At 43.3% G+C, this 21,956-nt stretch overlaps 1 protein-coding gene across 6 annotated transcripts in view; it reads left to right on the top strand.

Annotated features, from left to right (window-relative positions):
• Positions 1-589: 589 nt before the first annotated feature.
• The window catches only part of CCNF (cyclin F), a 29,731-nt gene continuing 8,364 nt past the window's right edge, over positions 590-21,956 (top strand). The window contains exons 1-13 of one of the 6 annotated variants that reach the window (XM_056533614.1): positions 590-1,189; positions 10,555-10,709; positions 10,793-10,899; positions 11,060-11,127; positions 13,545-13,759; positions 14,345-14,398; positions 15,822-15,926; positions 16,065-16,142; positions 17,602-17,750; positions 18,125-18,289; positions 18,391-18,514; positions 20,407-20,587; positions 21,675-21,762. In XM_056533614.1, coding sequence (XP_056389589.1) covers positions 1,177-1,189; positions 10,555-10,709; positions 10,793-10,899; positions 11,060-11,127; positions 13,545-13,759; positions 14,345-14,398; positions 15,822-15,926; positions 16,065-16,142; positions 17,602-17,750; positions 18,125-18,289; positions 18,391-18,514; positions 20,407-20,587; positions 21,675-21,762 — 1,502 coding nt within the window. In that variant the 5' untranslated portion in view covers positions 590-1,176. Of the gene's footprint in view, positions 1,190-7,820; positions 8,033-8,323; positions 8,431-10,554; positions 10,710-10,792; positions 10,900-11,059; positions 11,128-13,544; positions 13,760-14,344; positions 14,399-15,821; positions 15,927-16,064; positions 16,143-17,601; positions 17,751-18,124; positions 18,290-18,390; positions 18,515-20,406; positions 20,588-21,674; positions 21,763-21,956 lie in introns of those variants that run through there. The other 5 variants (XM_056533615.1, XM_056533616.1, XM_056533612.1 and 2 more) reach the window with 5 other exon arrangements.

Raw genomic sequence — 21,956 nt, 5'->3', positions numbered from 1 at the left:
CTTCATTTTACTGTTTCAGTTACAGTATGTTTGCAATTATGTATGCCCACAAAAAGTATATGTTTTTTTAATAATGTAAGTCAAAGGGAAACAGATGGCATATAGTAGCATCCTTTTTTTTTTTTTTACCATCGGTTATCTTACATGTTTTATCTCTAAGAATGCATACGTTAAACGGATACGCACCCTTACTACATTTTGTAAACAGCGAAAATATAATATACTGTAATGGAAATGGTGAAACAGGCAAAAACTCAGTGTGAACTCGGCCTAAGAAGGTGCAGCTATATATGGCCACCAATGAGCCGTAATATTGCAGCATTGACAAAAAAAAAAAAAAAAAAAGCGGGCGTCATGGCAACGAAGATCACGCCCCCTCAGTTTAAAGAGCTAATCACGCCCCCTACCCAATCAGAGACCCGGCGTGTTTCGAATTCTACTGGCGCGCGTGCAAGAGCATGCCGCAGACCTCAGGTAACCTCAGCAGCTTCCTGCTTTGCTTCTATTGGTTCACATCACCGTGACGTAATGAAACAGTACACGCCCCCCCACCCCCTTGACGCACACCAATACTATTTCTCCTTCGGTTCAAAAAAAAAATTTGATCGCGCTGCACTCTGGGAAAAAGCGAGACAGGATGATGCGGTCACGTGATAAGAAAACTCGTTTCTTACTGGCCAGTCTGAAAAAAGGGCAGCGGATCGGCGAACGACATGACTAGTTAGGGCACAAGCGCTTGCATGCTGAACATGACCAAAATAACAAAACGACTCGATTTTTACTGCTATTAAAAGTTACCTTCGTTAAAACAGTTGAAAAAACAAACAAACAAAAGTTACATTTTACCGGGGCCATTCTTATCACTATGGTAACAAAAGTCAAAAGCTGGTTGGTTGGATTTGATATGGCTTCCTGAAAACCTATTGGCTATTGAAGTTTTGGGGGCGTGGTTACCAGAGTCCTTATTTACCATTCGCCGCGACGTGGGCGTGGTCTAAATACTATAGTGGGCGGAGACGCGTGTGAAATGAATGGGAAAAAGTTGGAGGAGGGGGGCGTAGCTTTAGGAATGGGGGAAGCGCGGCCCTGCTTGTGACCCAGACCGAGGTGTGACTGCTGTGCCAAGCGGCTGCCCTGTACCCCTGCTCGGCCAATCTACCTCATTCACCTGCCGGAATGAAGGGAGGCGGTAAGTGCCATCTGGTCCTCACAGCTAGCAATCTTTCTACAGAAACGCACCATGTGAACTAACCCTCTACGTGCATTAAGGCTGGCATCTCTGCTGTTGTGGAACTACAAGTCCCAGCCTTTCATACTAACCAGATCTCCTTCTGGGATACTAGCAACCACACATTTTTAAAAAAATATATTTTTGGTTTATTGATTATGGTTGAATTCACATGTTGCAGAAATGATCCCCCCCACCCCCATTCAGATTAATGGAACTGATTTTTTTCAAGTTGCTGGAATCTGCCTGGTGTGAACGCGACCTTATAGATTAGTGTATCCCAACCAGGGTGCCTCCAGCTGTTGCAAAACTACAAGTCCCAGCATTCCCGGACAGCCGAAGGCTGTCCGGGCATGCTGGGACTTGTAGTTTTGCAACAGCTGGAGGCACCCTGGTTGGGAAACTGTTATAGATGCATGCTGGGAGTTGTAGTTTTGCAACAGCTGGAGGCACCCTGGTTGGGAAACTGTTATAGATGCATGCTGGGAGTTGTAGTTTTGCAACAGCTGGAGGTACCCTGGTTGGAAAACTGTTAGATGCATGCTGGGAGTTGTAGTTTTGCAACAGCTGGAGGCACCCCGGTTGGGAAACTGTTATAGATGCATGCTGGTAGTTGTAGTTTTGCAACAGCTGGAGGTACCCTGGTTGGGTAACACTGTTATAGATGCATGCTGGGAGCTGTTTTGCAACAGCTGGAGGCACCCTAGTTGGGGGAAACACTGTTCTAGATGCATGTGGGCATGCTGGGAGCTGTCTTGCAACAGCTGGAGGCACCCTCGTTGGGAAACACTTATAGATGTATTAAAACTTGAGCATTTTAATATAACCAGTTATACATGGCGATCGCCATTATGGTGGTTAAAACTTAACCAAAAATTTTGGCTAAAGTTGGATTTGGCCAGAAACCTGTTGCTCATCAGCTCCTGACAAACTACAACTCCCTTCGGCTGTTCGGACAGGATGGGAGTTGTAGTTGCGCCACAGGTTGCGGAATACTGTTGCATTGCCATCCAGTGTTGGAATTCCTGTATTTCGGCGTAAAGAAGCGGCTGATCCCTGCTGTGATCCTCTGCCCCAATGATCTGCTACTTCCTGCTCTCTGGATTTTAAATCTCCCTCCAAAGTTAGTTGAGAAGGAGGGGGAGGGAGTGCCCCCTCTAGTGTGTGAAATGCCTCCATACATTCTCTACCTCCTGTACATTACAACACTAGATATACATTTTATATTATTATTTTGTCAGTTATTTTTATTGTTCTGTTTGTGTGTGTGTGTTTTGTTTACTTATATTTGAATTTGTTACATTTTTTTTTTTTTTTTTTTGAAAAATGTTTCCATTCAGTTGTAACTTAACAGCCAGATGTTGTATATGCTTAGTATAATGTGATAGTTTTAGATTTGTGGTCTTTTTTTACGTTAGTTTATATTTTTTTATATAGGATTGAGTGTTAGGGGCTTATCTCTAAACACCCCCCCCTCCTCCTACTGATTAATAGTTTCACCAGATTATCTCTCAGTACATGTGCATTGTCTTTTTTGTGGATTTACACCAGTGCTATGTCATTGTCATCTCAATGGAGCCCCCCGATTTAGCCCCAATTATCACGTCTAGTGGATTGGAAGGGGGGGGGGGGGTGGTGGTGGTGGTGGTGGTGGTGGGGGGGGGGGGTGTAATTGTGTGAGTTGGTGTTGTTGTGGGACGGAGGGCGGGTGTGGGTTTGAAAATCAACTTCCAGTGGCCGGGGCCATGCTTGAAAAAAAAAAAAAAAAAAAAAAGAGGGGAGGGGAGAGGTGGGGGGGGGATGTGCTTATCGATCAGGGCTGAATTCCTTCAAAGGGTTAATTGGTTCTCTATGGGTGTGTTCACACGTTCAGGTTTTTTTTTTTTTTTTTTTTTTTTTTTATTGTCCTTGTATGCGAAGACCAAATTTGAAAAAAAAGAAGTCTTAATCTGGTCGTAACTTTGATTTCAGTAATTAAAAAATAAATAAATAAGAAATAAAAACTGAATGCGTGAACGCTACCCGAGCACTGTGTGTAAATGATTGCTTTGCATTTTGTATTGGGATACAGTTTATAGACTTGATGGTACATTTTAAATCTTGCAGGAAGGCTCTTACTGTGGTGCCCAATCTGTGGACCTTCAGCTGTTGCAAAACTACAACTCCCAGCATGCCCGGACAGCCGTTGGCTGTCCGGGCATGCTGGGAGTTGTAGTTTTGCAACAGCTGGAGGTCCACAGGTTGGGCACCACTGCTCTTATATAGTTCTTCCTTTAGTGGCGGTAGATGTAATGTTTTAAAATGCTATACCCACAGCTCTTTTGAGGAGTAACTTGCCATTCAGGAGTCTGGAAAAGCTGAGTAACAACCCTATTGACTAAGGAAACGAAGTTTAGGGATCCACAGCATCTTTGGTCATGCATTCAGGATTCTGAAAAAGCTGAGTTAGGCTGGGTTCACAACACGTTTTTCAAATATGGTAACCGTATACGGTTTTCCGCAAAAAACGTATACGACCGTATCCGAAACCGTATGCATAGAGAATGCATTGTAAACCGTATTCCAAATGTTGTGAACGGTTGCATCCGTTTTGCCTCGGATACGGTTTTGCCGATTTTTCAACCGTAGGCAAAAACACTGTCGACCACGTTTTTGTCTCCGGTTGGAAAACCGTATGCGATCCGTATGCGGTTCTTTTAACAGTGCTGTCTATGAGAACCGTACACAGAATTTCAGAATACGGTTGTATACGGTTTTTCTAATCCGTTTTTGGAGTTGACACATGCGCAGATTGGAATTTCAATAGAACAATAGTAACTTTATTAAATTACTGGAAAACTGATTCCAACAAAATAGCAAAACCGCGCGCAAAAACTGATGCAAACGGATAGAACCGTACGGGGAAAAACCGTATACGTTTTAATTTGGAGTCATACGGTTGTATAAGGTTGCATACGTTTTTTTTCCATACGTTTTTAGCAGAAAATATACAGTTTTCCGCTAAAAAAACGTATGGCAAAAACCGTATACAACCGTATGACTCCAAATTAAAACGTATATGGTTTTTTCCCGTACGGTTCTATCCGTTTGCATCAGTTTTTGCCAACGGTTTTGCTATTTTGTTGGAATTAGTTTTCCAGCAATTTAATAAAGTTACTATTGTTCTATTGAAATTCCAATCTGCGCATGTGTCAACTCCAAAAACGAATTAGAAAAACCGTGTGCAACCGTATTCTGAAATTCTGTGTACGGTTCTCATAGACAACAATGTTAAAAGAACCTCATACGGTTTTCCAACCGGAGGCAAAAACGTGGTCAACTGCGTTTTTGCCTACGGTTGAAAAATCGGCAAAACGGATGCAACCGTACTCAACATTTGGAATACGGTTTACAATGCATTCTCTATGCATACGGTTTCGGATACGGTCGTATACGTTTTTTTTTGCGGAAAACCGTATACGGTTACCGTATTTGAAAAACGTGGTGTGAACCCAGCCTAACAACCCTATTGACTTAGGAAACAAAGTTTAGGGATCCACAGCATCTTTGGTCATGCATTCAGGATTCTGAAAAAGCTGAGTAATAACCCTTTTTACTAAGGAAATAAAGTTTAGGGATCCACAGCATCTTTGGTCATGTGACATTTAGGCTAGGGCTACATGGCGGCTTTGGTCGCTCGATATGAAGATCGCCATGTAGCATTGTGACGTCGCGTTTGATGTTTGTCAGTGTAGGTGAAATGCAGTTTGCAGCACAGTCGTAAAGCAAATCCATCTTTGTTCTCACATGACTTCACTATCGGCATTGGCGCCAGTCACGTGCGACTGCAAACTTGCGATTTGGGCAAATTGCAACTGTGAAAAAGTCACGCAGCAGCAAGGCGGAGACAAGTTGCACAAAATATTTTGCTTGCGCAACTTGGACGCAGCTTGCTGTCATGTGACGTGTAGCCCAAGCCTTGAGGTGGCGCATAAACATTCAGCAATACACGTATTGTGGGGGTAAAAGCCCCAATACACAGCCCCGCCTCGCTGTAAACAAGCGCCAATCTCGCTGGCTCTGTAAAGCCAGTTACATGGCTTGGTAAATGTGCATGGCGGGCCACGTGAATGATCCCTTTGCTGTCATCGCTCGCACATCCCTACTACACCAAGACCATCTGTTCATGGAGAATCAGGAGGCCCCCATACAACTTAAAGTGTACCTGTCATCAACAAAAACTTCTTATATAACATGGATAATACCATTAAATGTATGTTTGTAATATACATTGGTTAAAAAAAATGTATATTTTTGTCCCTGCAGCTATTGCCTGTGTCTCTATGGGGAGTCCAAATACAGGAAGTGAGGGAGGACAAGCAGGGATCTGTGCAGTGAGGACAAGCAGGGCTCTGTGACATGCTAACGGCACACATGAGCATGATTGACAAGCCAGGAGCCTGCACAGAGCCCTGTATTATATACATATAATTGTATTATCTACATTATATAAAAAAAAAAAATTGTAGACAACAGGTACACTTTAAAGGGGTACTCCATCGGAAAACAACTTTTTAAAATTTAAAATGGTGCCTGAAAGTGAAACCGATTTTTAAATTACTTCTAGATTTTAAAATCTCATCTCTTCCAGTACTTATCAGCTGCTGTATACTTCGGAGGAAGTTGTATTTCTTTCTGGAATTGTTTTTATGCTGACCACAGGGCTCTCTGCTGACACCTCTGTCCATGTCAGGAACTGTCCAGAGTAAAAGCAAATCCCCCATAGCAAACCTTTCCTGCTCTGGAAAGTTCCTGACATGGACAGAGGTGTCAGCAGAGAGCACTGTGGTCAGACTGAAAAGAACTCCAGAAAGAAATATAGCTTCCTGTGGAGCATAAAGCAGCTAAGTACTGGAAGGATTAAGATTTTTAAATAGAAGTAATTTACAAATCTGTTTAAAGGGGTATTCCGGTTTTAGACATTTTATCTCCTATCCAAAGGATAGGGGATAAGATGTCTTATCGCGCGGGGGGGGGGCCTGCCGCTGGGACCCCCGGCGATCTCCTTGCAGCACCCGCATTATGTGCAGAGCTGCGTCTCCCAGTTTGGAAACTTCCCCCCTCGTGACATCACGTCACGCCCCTCCCTTTATGTCTATTGGAGGGGACATAGACATGAATGGAGGGGGCGTTACGTTACGTCACGAGGGGGTGTGGCGTTACATCAAGTCTCCAGTCCTGATAACTTCCAGTTTCCGAGCCTGGAGACGCAGATCCGCACATAATGAGGGTGCTACAGGGAGATCGCCGGGGGTCCCAGCGGCGGGCCCCCCGCGAGCAGACATCTTATGCCCTATCCAAAAGATAGGGGATAAGATTTCTGATCGTGGGGTCCCACCGCTGGGACCCCCTGCGATACCCCTTTAACTTTGTGGCACCAGCTGATTTTCAAAAAAGTCTTTTCAACTGGAGTACCCCTTTAAGGCCCCTTGGCCAATTATGGGGCAAATTAACATTTCTAGGGCTGCTCCATAATCTGCCTGGGTAGAAGGGCTAGTGTTCAGCTGTCCAACTTGAAAACGCTCATTCGTTGGCTGGTTTGGGTCTTTTTATAAAATTTTTTTGTCAAATCACTATCAGGGGACAGGTGGTCGATAATGATGCAATTGAATGGCCGCACGATTCGTTTTAGTCTTGTAAAGGCTCCACGAACGTGTGCCCATCTGTGTAAAAGGGCCCATAGATGTTTAGTTTCGCTAAAACTGTAATTAAAATTGTGCATGAACACTTTGGCATTATAGGGGTCTCTATGTTTCCCTATAAGGGTACGTTCACACTTAGAATTTTTTCGCCGGACAACTTCTGGGCGGAAATTGTTAGTGTAAGCTGGCCCTTAGGTTACATGACAACATAGGTGACTTCAACAGCTAATCACCTCTACGGCTTGTAATTTGGCAGAGATCACAATTTAGTTGCTCGCAATTTACTGGTCTAGATTTTGTGCGGCAATCGTGTCAGGCTGTTTTTTTTTTTTTTTTTTAACTATTATTAGCATATTTACTATATGGGATTAAAAAAATAGGAGTCTGCCTTATCCCATAGAAACAGTACAGCTTGGCTGTGTGTGACTTTTTTCTAGTTAAGCTGCAATGTCAGTCACAGACTATGGATCAGTGGGGGCGCTGTATATGGAAGGAAGGAAATGCCTCCCTCACTATGCAAAGAGGAAGGTTCACCGGGGAATCCCCTATGAACTACATCTTATGTAGCTTACAGTCCTGTTCTAGCATTCTATAAAAAGTCTGAAGGATATGAATAATTTTATATATATATATATATATATATATATATATATATATATATATATATATATATATTGCATATAACTGATGACCTATAGCCAAAACAGATGGCTGCGTTCACTTTCTTCCACAGCACAGGTCTCCAGTTGTTGCAAAACTACAACTCCCAGCATGCCCTGACCGCCTGCGGCGGTCAGGGCATGCTGGGAGTTGTAGTTTTGCAACAGCTGGACACCTCGAGTTTAGGGATCAGGGACCCACCTTAACATATGTGACCGTCATGGTCCAAAGACTAATGTCACATTGATTTAAAATAAAAAAAAATATTACTTAAAATTAAAGTTTTCGAGGCACATTGCCAGGATAATACTAGGCCATTACTTCTAAATCTGCCAGACGCCACATGGCCGAAGAGCGTGAGGGTGAATGTTAATTCTTTTTCAGTCAAATTGCCGGAAAATACTGGAGATGGCACTTGGGGACAGATGTGACTCGCGCACGGATTATTCAAGAGCACTTTGTGGTAATTGGAAAGATTTAGGCTACCGATAAACCATTCCTTGTGCCACACGATGCCCTGATGTTCGCGTTGCATGGCATATCATTCGTAACATCCCCCCCTTTTCTGTTAGAAACCAGGGAGACATGGAACAGTTGCCATAGCAACCCATTGAATTGCAGCCTTAATTTTCCATTTAAAAGGAGTCTGGACTATGGTTGCTATGGGCAACTGCCCCCCATTTTACGCTTGTGCTAGTTTTAATAAATCCATATTTAATATTGTGGTTCTATTGTGGCGGCCATTTTAATGAAGGTGACAACAGGAAGTGCAGCCATATTGTCAGAAACCCATGGTGAATGATAGTCCTGTCAGAATATTCAGTCAGGGGATGGTGGACGTTAGAAGACGCTAACTCAAAGGTGACAATCGATATGGTTACACTTCCTGTTGTCCCTTTTTTTGTAAAAAATGGCCGCCTCAAAAAAATAAGGGAAGTTGAGGGGCAGTCAATTCATCTGTAAGTAAATACATGTATGATGTTTAAAAAATGGTTGTTGGTTTCCTTTTTAGGTGGAAATGTGATTCTCTTAGACTAGCAAACGAGAAGAGAGCTCTCGGCTATCCCTTCCGATCCCATTTTACACATGGACACTCGCCTTCGCAGAGCGTTCGTGTGCTCTGAATATAGATGGGAGAATAAGCTTCTGCCCGTAAACAAAAGTAGTCAGAAGGCCCCCATATACATTAATGGGTCACCCAGTCATGCAAAAAAACAACTATCAATGTCAATATCTATGTATGGGGAGTCCTGACCGACCATTTAATGCATATAGAGGGCCTCTAACCCTCCCCTACAGCAGATGTTTGAGGAGAAAGAGATTGGGCGTGTATGATAGCAACATCTTTCTATACACATGATTGACCAGGCCAAGCATTCATGTCCTCTGAATAAAGATAGGAGGGGTCAGCCCCTGCCAGACTCCTCTCCAAGAACAAAAGATATGGGGACTTAACTCCACTCTCTATTCAGAACATGTGCAGGCTTAAGAGAGCGTGCATGTGTAGGAAAAGATGGCCGTCAGTGAACGTACCCTTTTTAGGAGGTATTGCCATATTGTGATTTCTGCATAAAAAAAATACACCCTTTGGGCTTGCAGTGGTTTTTTTTTTTTTTTTTATACACAGAAAAAGAAATTCTATATCACTGACAGCAAGCAGAGGTCTGGACTATGGTGAGGGATTAAAATACATAGTATAGAAGACTTTTCATGGCATAAGCAATTAATCTGGGCGAGTCCATGCGTCAAAAAAATATTCAGTTGTTCCAGTATCCAGTAAAAGGATATTCGCAGAACGCTGGAAAGGTGATAAGCAGTCACGGCGTTGTGTAGAGGCGGTAAACGCTGATGTGTAGTGACAGGCCCACAGGAAGGGTCAGGTTATGGGGGTGGCTGTAGGATCTCGAATAACAATGGAGGGAAAGCAAGGGGGTCTGGTTTGTCAGAGGGGTATAGTTGGAAATCTAGAAAAGCAAAAGTAACGTAAAAACTATATATCATTCCTTTATGTCAGTATTTCCCAACCAGGGTGCCTCCAGCTGTTGCAAAACTACAACTCCTAGCATGCCCGGACAGCCGCTGGCTGTCCGGGCATGCTGGGAGTTGTAGTTTTGCAACAGCTGGAAGCACCCTGTTTGGGAAACACTACTCGGTAGGAATGAGTAGTATTACATGGTGCCTACAGGATGGACTTGTGAAATATAGTTCCACATAGATCAGCTTTGGCTGACAGAGTTGAGGTCACTGCCCTGAAGTCTTTATTACTTAAAGGGGTACTCCGGTGGAAAACTTTTTTTTTTTAAATGAACTGGTGCCAGAAAGTTACAAAACGGATTTGTAAATTACTTCTATTAAAAAAATCTTAATCCTTTTAGTACTTTTTTGCAGCTGTATGCTACAGAGGAAATTCTTTACTTTTTTGAATTTATTTTTTGTGTTGTCCACAGTGCTCTCTGCTGACACCTCCTGTCCGTGTCAGGAACTGTCCAGAGTAGCATTGGTTTGCTATGGGGCTTTTCTCCTGCTCTGGACAGTTGATGATACTGGCATCAGGTGTCAGCAGAGAGCACTGTGTGGACAAGACAAAGAAGAAATTCTAAAATGTAAGAATTTCTTCGGTAGCATACAGCTGCTAAAAAGTACTGAAAGGATTAAGATTTTTTTTTTATAAAAGTAATGTTACAAATCTAATTTACTGGCACCAGTTCATTAAAAAAAAAAAAAGTTTTCCACCAGAGTACCCCTTTAATCCTGCATATGTAGTAGATAACCCCCAAGTCCCAAATTATGATTTTTTGAGATGTTCGGGTTATTAAGAAACCGGGAAGATGCCACCTTCTCTTTTTATTTTATTATTATTATTTTTTTTTTTATCTATTTTTTTTTTTATTTACATACACTGTATGTGTGTATATAAATATATATACTATGAGCATTATACAATATATCCGCATCTTATAGATCTCATTATGTCTTACTTTTCAGTCCTGCATTGCCGCTGCTCAAAATGTTTTGCAGCCCCTCCCAAACGGCGCGTGAAACGACGTCCACGGCTCCTGACGCTGCTCGGCCTCCCAGAGGACGTCCTGCTCTATATCCTCGAGTGCCTTCCCGCCGTGGACATACAATCCATGCGAGACGTAAGTCTTTGTCTGGCGCCATTCACTTGGTGGCTTGTGCCAATCCAGGCTGGTTATAACACGTCGCTGTCTATCTGTTACAGGTTCATCCTCATCTCAGGTCCTTGGTGGACACCCATAGTAGTGTTTGGGCTCGCGCGTGTTTCCAGGATGTATGGCCGTCCCCCGAAAACCTGCATCTGTTTGAACGGTAAAGTGACTTTGTTGTTTACATTCATTTCGATTTGTCTATAGCAACTTTGTCGAGCAATTTATTTTTTTTATTTTTTCCCGAATGTGGTAAAAACACAAATGTCATTTTTATATATATATTTGTGTATTCAATAACCATCTCTTCTTTACTTCATTAGGGCGGCAGAATCTGGAAATTTTGAAGCGTGTGTGAAGCTGGGAATTGCCTACTTGTACAATGAAGGCTGTAAGTGATCTTAAGTTTTTTTTCTTTACAATTCAGATCATTGTTTTCCAGCTGTTTCAAAACCACAACTCCCAGCATGCCCGGACAATTTTCTGGGGCAGCAAAAAAATCGCACATCTGCCACTATTGTAGATTTTCTGCTTACCCATTGAATTCAATGGTAGGAGAATATGCACAAAATAATTCAGTGGATCTGCAACAAATCCGCTGAGGATTTTTTGGCACATAAAATGCTGCAGAAAATCTGCAGGAAGTACGCCTGTGTGAATGCACCCTAGTGGTATGTTTGCACGTGCATATTTGCTGCAGATTTTCTTTGAATGTACCCTAAGTGAGTATTCACATGTACAGTATCCTGCACATATTTGATGCTGCAGATTTCAATGTAAACTAAATGAATGGACACAGCTTCCAATCTGCACAGGATACTGTACGTCTGAATACGCCTTAAAGGGGTACTCTGCCCCTGGCATCTTATCTCCTATCCAAAGGATAGGGGATAAGATGTTAGATCGCCGCGGTCCCGCTGCTGGGGACCCCGGGAATCGCCGCTGCGGCACCCCGCCATCATTACTGCACAGAGCGAGTTCGCTCTGTGCGTAATGACGGGCGATACAGGGGCCGGAGCAGCGTGACGTCATGGCTCCGCCCCTCATGACATCACGGCCCGTCCCGTTAATGCAAGTCTATGGCAGGGGGGGCGTGACAACCGCCACGCCCCCTTCCCATAGACTTGTATTGACGGGAGCTGGCCATGACGTCACGAGGGGCGGAGCCGTGACGTAACGATGCTCCGGCCCCTGTATTGCCCGCCATTACGTGCAGAGCGATCTCGCTCTGCGCAGTAATGATAGCGGGGTGCTGCAGCAGCGATCCCCGGGGTCCCCAGCAGCGGGACCCCGGCGATCTGACATCTTATCCCCTATCCTTTGGATAGGGGATAAGATGTCTAGGGGCGGAGTACCCCTTTAAGGGTCTTTTCACACATACAGTATCCTGCACGTATTTTATGTGCAGGATTTGAATCTGCAGAGTTCAGTGTAAACTAAATGATTAAATACAGCTTTAAATCTGCAGCATCAAATATGAGCAGGATACTGTATATGTGAGTACGTCCGTATTGGGGGCTGCCCGGGACGAAGGACATCCCGAAACGTGTGTTGGGGTGGCGTCTCTCCAGCGGTCCTCTGTGTATTGTTACACTGCATTGGTATGTATTTGTTCTTTCTATGTTTGCACCTTATATATAGTGGGATTTTCCACATGGGATGTTGCAATATGAGTAACAGCCATTTTATACTATACATGTGATTTGTTGTTACATGGACCATCTGGAGTGACGCCTTTTTTTCTCCAGTGGAGTTCTCCCCTCTCTGTGAGATTTTATACTATGACTTCTAATGTATATCAATAAAATATATGTTTTGTAATAAAAAGTGACTCTGCCCTCTTTCTTGTAAAAATTTATATATTTGTGTGTGTGTATATCATTAATCTGTAGCAGCTGTACTTTACCACTGTCCAGTCACCAACAAGATGGCGAGGCACAGTGGAATTTCTCCCCCCTTCTCTTGCTCAGACACAAGAGGAAGGGAGGTGTGAGGAGGTCACCAGCAGGGAGAGGGGTGTGTCAAATTTGCAGCAGCCAAGTTTCAAGTTACTTTCTCTTCACATTCTCATTTTAGCTCCCTCTACTGGTCAACAGTGGGATATAAAAAAATAAAAAATTCATATTTTGAATTATTATTTTTTTTTAAAGATTTCTAAAAATATTTAAAACATTATAAACAAACATATTTAACCTTTTAAGAAAAAAATATATAATTTGGTGACACATTCCCGTTAAGGGTTAAGTAGTAAAAAGATTGAAGCTAAGTGTGATTTCTGACACCTCCTATATTGCCAAACCAGAGTGCCACGGGTTACGTTTATGTGTGTACTCCTGTGCAGCTGAGAAAGTGTTTACATTAGTCAAGTACTTGCCATTACAGTAAAAACCCTTTTGGCATCAATGGGGCCTTTTTAGGTTTCAGACTATCAGTAGTTGTGGATGATCAAATTGATGTAAAAATCTGGCTGGCTGGGGGGGGGAAAGAAAATTTTAGCAAAATTTGATAAAAATGTACTCTTCTGTATCTTCGGGGATTCCACACATTGCAATCCACTGAAGACAGCTGGTGCGACTTTTTAAATCAGTGTTTCCCAACCAGGATGCCTCCAGCTGTTGCAAAACTACAACTCCCAGCATGCCCGGACAGCCAAAGGCTGTCCGGGCATGCTGGGAGTTGTAGTTTTGCAACAGCTGGAGGCACCCTGGATGGGAAACACAGTTCTAGATTAAAGGAATGTTACTGTATATTGCATTCTGCACACAAATAAGACTTGAAACGAGCTGTTTTTTGTTTTATGGTTTTCAGTGTCCATGTCTGATGACGGTCGCGCTGAAGTTAACGGATTGAAAGCCTCGCGCTTCTTTTGCTTGACGGAAAGGCTGAACTCCGGGGCGGGCCCCTTTGTTTGGCTGTTTATTCGTCCTCCTTGGTCTACCTCAGGAAGCTGCTGTAAGGCTGTGGTGTTCGACAGCTTGAAGGAGGAGTGCCAGCGTGACTCCAAGGATGAGGCTGTGACAGGGGTAAGTATGAGGGGGGGGTAAAAACATTTTAGAAAAGATTGGGGGCCCATACTTGTTAGAGAACAAAATCTGAAGTCTTCCCATATACCCAGTGGCCTCATTTTATGGGGTCAGTAGATATAGGCAACCTTCGGCACTGCAGTTGTTTTGGACTACATCTCCCATGATGCTTTGGCAGTATTTTGGCTTGAAGAGCATCATGGGAGATGTAGTCCACACAGTGCCGAAGGTTGCCTACATAGAGCTACAGAGCAACCTGGATTTACTGTAAACCACATTTAAAACTGCGGCCTAGACTCAGCCTCAACCTCAGTCATCCTTTATGGCTCACGAAAGCATAGCCCTTCCAACCATCACAAAGAGGTTGGATTGTTTGTGATGGTTGGAAAGGTTGCCCGAATTTCTTAGTGTGATTTTAGATGGCATAAATATATTTTCCATACATTAATTCAATAAATTTATATTATATTATTTAAAAAAAATTCCCCTCAATTTTTCTATTATTTTTTTTTGTCCTTCCAATTAGGATGTAGTTTTAATGCTTTTTTTTTTTTTTTCTTCTTCTTTTCTCCTTCCAATATTAAGACTCTCCGAGGATCTTTACAGTATTGTTTGGCGAAGGTGTTAAATTTGTTTGAGGTACGTTCTTCCTTTTAATATTTCCCTTTTATTGCTTATTGTAAAAATAAATAAATAAAAAATGTATATGTGTGTATATATGTATGTGTGTGTGTGTGTGTGTGTGTGTGTGTATATATATATATATATATATATATATATATATATATATATATATATATATATATATATAATATTAGTAAATTTGAGTAGCCGTATTAGTCCAGTGATGCAAATCAAAAAATGTTGCAGTATCTTGTAATACCTTTTTTTTATTGGACTATTACAAGATACTGCAACATATTTTGAGATATATTATAGTAATATAAAGAAATTTAGTAAACTGCGGAAACCTCCAAAACATCAAAATTTCCATGATTTTTTATTTTATTTATTAGTTAATGGAGCTGGCTGGTAATTCTTTCCGTCTAGTCCTGCAAATATCCATTTCCTAGATGCTCCGTACACTTTGTACATTATAGGCCCCAAAGGCCACTTGCAAAGAAAATGGCTGCCTGCTACAGCACTGTATTGCAGAGTTTGCCAAAAAAATGGCGTCCCTTTCTTCTGACATCACTTCCTGCTCTGGCTGAAGCCTCATTTTTAGACTTTTTGTCTTTCCCATCCTCTGTACATAATACTGCTAATACTGTGAGCTCCGGCAATGCTTATATAATAGATTGTTATATTTAAAGTCTGGATATGACATATTGGATGGCAAAATTTAGCTTTTTAATGTAAGTTTTAGTCTAGTAAAGCATTTCCCAACCAGGGTTCCTCCAGCCGTTGCAAAACTACAACTCTCAGCATGCCCGGACAGCCGTTGGCTGTCCGGGCATGCTGGGAATTGTAGTTTTGCAACAGCTGGAGGATCCCTGGGTGGGAAACTGTGTCCTATCCTGGGGATATATTTTTTATTTTTTTTATTTTTAGTTTATCACAATGTTCCAGCCATTAACACACAATTGTTTTCCTTTTATGTGTGGTCGATCTGTGCAGCACATGTAAATTGCTTATTGTGCAGAATTTGTGATGCAGACCGCTTAAGAGTAGTGTGGCGAAAAATAACTTGTCCCCTAGCCAATGGATAGGGGATAAGTTATAGATCGCGGGGGGGTATGAGCTCTGGGCCCCCCCCCGTGATCTTCCGTTTCGACTCCCGCAAGAAGCCGCGGCCGACACACCCCCTCCATGTATCTCTATGGGATACATGGAGGGGGAGTGTCAGCCGGCACTCCGTGGGGGTTTGGCACGCCACCTTCCATCAGACTGCCAGGGCCCCGTTCAGGTGATCGAAGGGGGTCCCACCGCTCACCCCCTGTGATTTAGAACTTATCCCCTGTCCTTTGGATAGGGGAGAAGTTATTTTTCACTACAGAACTCCTTTTAATGTGCTCTTTGTATTATAACCATTTTCTTACATGCGGTGTTACATTTCTTGTAGGACGAAGAGAAGAGGAGAGAAGCTCTCGGATTTCTGGAAGCTTCGGCCTCTCATGGCTGCCTGCTTAGTTCCTTCCTCTTGTGGGAATCCAAGCAGAATTCTGCTGTGAGTATAATTAGGTTTTGCTTGGTTTACATGAAATTCTATTATCCTGTCTTTGTGTAAGGAGGCTAGAACCCTCATCTGTGTCGGACGTATCTGCTTGGTAATCCCAACGTTACATCTTTTGTTTTCGCTTGTTAGTTATCAGACCCTGGAAGACATCTACAGAGCCTACGGCAGTTGCGGGATTATGCGGCACGGGGTTGCTGGGATGCACAGGTGAGAATAAGTCTTGTGGTCTGGTATTGCCAAATCACCTGGGGGAAAAAAGGAGACAGGGGGGCGCTCTGTGCTGTTACTAATTTCAGTGATGCAGTGCACAGCAAGTAATATGGTATATAGCATATAGTATGAGTGGTAGAACCATGCCTGTATCCAGCCTTAAAGGGGTAGTCCAGGGGTGAAAAACGTATCCCCTATCCTAAGGATAGGGGATAAGTTTGAGATCGCGGGGAGTCCGACCGCTGGGGCCCCCCTGCGATCTCTCTGTACGGGGGCCAGGCTCTCCGGCCAGATAGCGGTGGTCGACCCCCACACGAAGCGACGGCCGACACGCCCCCTCAATACATCTCTATGGTAGAGCCGGAGATTGCCGAAGGCAGCGCTTTGGCTCTGCCATAGAGTTGTATTGAGGGGTGTGTCGGCCGCCACTTCGTGCGGAGGTTGACACGCCCCCTTCCCGCGGGCTGTCGGGGCTCCGTACAGGAGATCGCAGGGGTCCCCAGCGGTCTGACCCCCCGCGATCTCAAACTTCTCTAAGTTGTTCACCACTGGGTCGCCACTGGACTACTCCTTTTAATCCAATAGAAGGTATGTTGGAGAAGTAGAGACTTGAATACTGATCCTTGGTGCTGTAGGATATAATTTCATAATTTGGCACGGACTTCAAGTTAGCAGAGGATAAACAGATTACTAACGGGATAAAATAATAAGGTATTACAATATGGACAATGCATTTTGAATGGTATGTTTCCTCTTCATCAGGACTTGATGAAGAGGAGACTTAAAGGGATTCCCCGCTGGAAAAACGTATTTTTTTTTTTCTTTTTTTTTTTTTCTTTATCAACTGGTGCCAGAAAGTTAAACAGATTTGTAAAGTACTTCTTTTTAAAAATCTTAACCCTTCCAGTACTTATCAGCTGCTATTTGCTCCACAGGAAGTTCTTTTCTTTTTGAATTTCCTTTGTCTGAGCTCTGTGCTCTCTGCTGACACATCTGTTTTAGGAACTGTCCAGAGTAGGAGCAAATCCCCATAGCAAACCTCTCCTGCTCTGGACAGTTCCTGACATGGACAGAGGTGTCAGCAGAGAGCACTGTGGTCAGACAGAAAGGAAATTCAAAAAGAAAAGAACTTCATGTGGAGAAAATAGCAGCTGATATGTACTGGAAGGGTTAATATTTTTAAATAGAAGTAATTTACAAATCTGTTTAACTCTCTGGCACCAGTTAATTTTTTTTATTTTTAATTATTTTTTTTTTTTTTTTTAAATCTTCAGTAGTGTACCCCCTTGAACCTTTTGAAATGCATTGTCCATACTGTAATCACTTTTTTTATTTTTTATTATAATATTTATTTCCATTTTTTTTTTTTTAACCACCTCTAAGTGCCAAATGGTCTGTTATTCCTCACATGTACGGTAAGGATTTGCCAAGTACTTGACCCTCTTTTCTCTCACAGATTTCTCTGGCTAAATCCTGTGGGCAGAAAAGTCAGTTTGCTCAGGAACGGACAACATGCGACCTTGTATCTCAAGTATTTCAGTCATCTCTCCCTATCAATAAAGCTAGTATCTTCACCAAGCAAAAGGGCATGAACGATACAATGCGGTGAGTATTGGATGAGGCCTTCTGAACTATAACCTGCTGTGTCTTGAATTGTCCTGGATCAGAAACAAATGGTTGCTTTCTTCCATAGTTCCTCACCTATCCATGGGGGATTGTGTCTGGAACTGCAGTCCAGCTCCATTCTTATAAGTAAAGCTGACCTGCAGTGCCACTTGCATCCTATGGACAGATGTGGCGCTTTTTTGTAGGAAAGCAGACACATTTTCTAACTCCTTATAAAGGCTATGGGAGCAGGCGGTAATGGTCAGCAATGTATCGGGAGGGGGATTTAAAATAAATTAAATAAATTCAGCAGGGCACTACTGTACATTACTTTATGGACTATTATATAATTGCACTTTCACATCTTTTTCCAGGTATATCCTTATAGACTGGTTGGTAGAAGTGGCTACCATGAAGGATTTCTCCAGTCTCTGCTTGCACATGACTGTCGGTTTGGTTGATCGATACTTGAAGCTCCGCAGTGTTCCACGTGCACGCCTTCAGCTAGTGGGCATTGCATGCATGGTGATCTGTACACGGTAAGGAATCATGGCGAAAAATAAATAAATTACCTTCCTTGTTACGTGAGAGTTCTTATGATTTATACAACTCAACCCCAATTATAATGTTCTAACAACAGATTTATCAGCAAAGAGATCCTAACAATTCGTGAAGCAGTATGGCTTACAGATAACACTTATAAATATGAAGATCTGGTACGGATGATGGGAGAGATCATATCTGCACTGGAAGGAAAAATTCGGGTAGGTTCCATGTTAAAACCTTGTAGCAATCACAACCAGTCTCTTTCCTTCTCTGGCTCCTACTTGCTCGTTGGCCTGTTTTTCTTCTCCTGCTTGTTTGCTGGATACACTTTCCTTCTCCTACTTGCTCGCGGGTCAGCATTTCCTTCTCCTGTTTGCTTGTGGACCCGCTTTTCTTCTCCGCCTGCTTGCTCGTGGACCCGCTTTTCTTCTCCGCCTGCTTGCTCGTGGACCCGCTTTTCTTCTCCGCCTGCTTGCTCGTGGACCCGCTTTTCTTCTCCACCTGCTTGCTTGTGGACCCGCTTTTCTTCTCCGCCTGCTTGCTCGTGGACCTGCTTTTCTTCTCCGCCTGCTTGCTTGTGGACCCGCTTTTCTTCTCCGCCTGCTTGCTCGTGGACCCGCTTTTCTTCTCCGCCTGCTTGCTCGTGGACCCGCTTTTCTTCTCCGCCTGCTTGCTCGTGGACCCGCTTTTCTTCTCCGCCTGCTTGCTTGTGGACCTGCTTTTCTTCTCCGCCTGCTTGCTCGTGGACCCGCTTTTCTTCTCCGCCTGCTTGCTCGTGGACCCGCTTTTCTTCTCCGCCTGCTTGCTCGTGGACCCGCTTTTCTTCGCCTGCTTGCTCGTGGACCCGCTTTTCTTCGCCTGCTTGCTCGTGGACCCGCTTTTCTTCTCCTGCTTGCTCGTGGACCCGCTTTTCTTCTCCTGCTTGCTCGTGGACCCGCTTTTCTTCTCCTGCTTGCTCGTGGACCCGCTTTTCTTCTCCTGCTTGCTCGTGGACCCGCTTTTCTTCTCCTGCTTGCTCATGGGACCCATTTCCATCTCTTGCTTGCTCGTGGACCCGCTTTTCTTCTCCTGCTTGCTCATGGGACCCATTTCCATCTCTTGCTTGCTCGTGGGCCCCCTTTCCATCACTTGCTTGCTCGTGGGTCAGCATTTCCTTCTCCTGCTTGCTTGTGGACCCGCCTTACTACTCCTGCTTGCTCATTGGCCCCCTTTTCATCTCTTGCTTGCTCATTTGGCCCCCCTTTTCATCTCCTGCTTACTCGCAGGCCCCCCTTCCTTCTCCTGCTTGCTTGTGGGTCAGCATTTCCTTCTCTTACTTGCTCGCTGGGCCACCTTTTACTTCGCCTTTTTGCTCGCGGCCCCCCCCCCCCTTTCCTTCTCCTTGCTTAACGCCAACCCCTCCCTTGTCTTCTCTCGCTCTTTGTCCTCTTATATTTAGCAGTACTATACCCCAATGATGTCGTTGTGTGCAGAGTGTAGGTTTGGGTTCAATGTGACTGTTTGCCTATGTTATTGCTCGGATGGGTCAGGGTTCATCGGCTATCAGGGTTAATATGTTTACATAGTATTACTGGGGCTCTGATAACATTGCACCGATCGCAAATTTTAGTGACCTACATTTCCTCAAGTACACACTCTGTTGGCATACTTAATTTAGAGGGAGATGCCAATCATCATATTATTTTATTCATTTACATGGCACCGACATATTCCATAGTGCTGTACAGCGATTGTAATCGATCACATTGGTCCCTCTGCTTTATTGGAGCTCACAATGTTAATTTTAAATATCTTTTTAGTACGTTTTTACAGTCTGGGAGGAAGGGAGAATTGACAAACTCCATGCAGGTTCCAACCTAGCACCAAAGGCGATTTAGATTAGTGGACCTCCAGCTGTTTTAAAACTACAACTCCCAGCATGCCCGGACAGCCAACGGCTGTCCGGGCATGCTGGGAGTTGTAGTTTTACAACAACTAGAGGTCCACTGATATAGATTCTACAAGTACAGCAGAAAACTGATTGACATCCCCTCCTTACACTTCCCTGCATAGGTATTGGGCATTCTCATATTGTTGTATGTATCCAATATAAATCTTCTCTATTTTACAGATGCCCACTGTCATCGACTACAAGGACGTCCTTTCTCACATCATCTCCTCGGACAGAGGCACCCTGCACCTTTGCAGCTACATTTCGGAGCTGTCCCTGCTGTACACAGAACTATCCGTGTATTCTCCAGCGCAGTTAGCCGCTGGCGCTTTGTTACTAGCGCGGATCCTGCACAAACAAGGTGGGTCTGAGCCCTTACATAAATGTTATGATTTTTTTTTCCCCCCCACATATTTGTATTACTAACAATTCAAGAAAGTCATCCCACTGCGAATGATTCAAATCATCAAAAGAAATTTTTCAATAAATGGAGAACAATAAAATGCACACATTTTTCTTTATAATTTTTAGAAGTTTGTTAAAATAAAAATTCATTTGTACATTGCACATTATAGTCTTACTAAATTTCAGAATTGTCTCATAGATGCAGATTTTATTGCTATTTTAATCAAATCTAGTAAGCAATATTTGCAGCTTGCAGTACCACATTTCACCACTGTTTAATTCCAGACACACTCTATAGACTCCATTGCAACAGCGCCCCCAAATCTGATATCAAGAACGCATTTTTTACACCAGTACATACATGACTACATATAGACCTTTATTCAATCCACAAGTCACTGCCTTCACTCAAGAAAACTCAAACGAGACATATCACAACAAACACACAAAACAAAAGAAAAACCAGCAATTTAATTGTCCACTTTCAGATCCAAAAACTTTTTATATGTTGTTACTGATGACAATTAAAGACCTTTTGTAATATGGTTGTTTAAAATGTTTTGAGCATTTAACAAAGATAACGGCCCCTGAAATCCTACCACTAAGGCCCCTATACCTACTGGGACACTAACCAGTCCTGCAGCAGCATCAGGCTTGTCCATAAGTCATGGACAAGAAATGACTCATTGGTTGTCTGCTTATGCAGCCTTGCCCATCATCTCCCACCACCACAATGGAGGGACACGCCCCCTTCCACCACCACAATGGAGGGACACGCCCCCTTCCACCACACACCAATAACAATAACCTTCCACCACCACAAGGAATGGACACTCCCCCTCCCACCACCACAAGGAGGGACACGCCCCCTACCCCTGAGAGGATTACTATCAATGTGAGCTAATGAAAAGAGGGATTTTTATATATATTGATGAAAACATAACCGTTTTGTATTGTTCTGTATAGGCGTATTCACTATTCTACAAGGTTCTATTTCATTGCTTAGGATTCCAATTACATTGTATGTATCTTCTTCTCTACAGCACTTCCATGGCCAGCTCAGCTGGTAGAGTCTACGGGTTTCACCCTGGAACACTTAACCCCCTGCGTGCTGCTTCTACATAAGAAATGGTAAGCCCGTCACATAAACATCTCTGGAGAATGGCTAATAACTGAGGCATGATTCACTTGTTGGCTTTCTGCCCATCCACTACACTACTGAGGCAGATCCGTAAAATATCTAATCTCTGGAAGGCTGGTGTTGACTACAAATCAGATATTGGTCATCTATAATACACGACTCGATTAATTTGAATGTATTTTCT

Source organism: Hyla sarda, chromosome 8 (assembly GCF_029499605.1).
Source record: "Hyla sarda isolate aHylSar1 chromosome 8, aHylSar1.hap1, whole genome shotgun sequence".
Classification (NCBI taxonomy): domain Eukaryota; kingdom Metazoa; phylum Chordata; class Amphibia; order Anura; family Hylidae; genus Hyla; species Hyla sarda.
The sequence above is the reverse complement of the archived record's forward strand: the minus strand, read 5'-3'. Positions and strand labels throughout refer to the sequence as shown.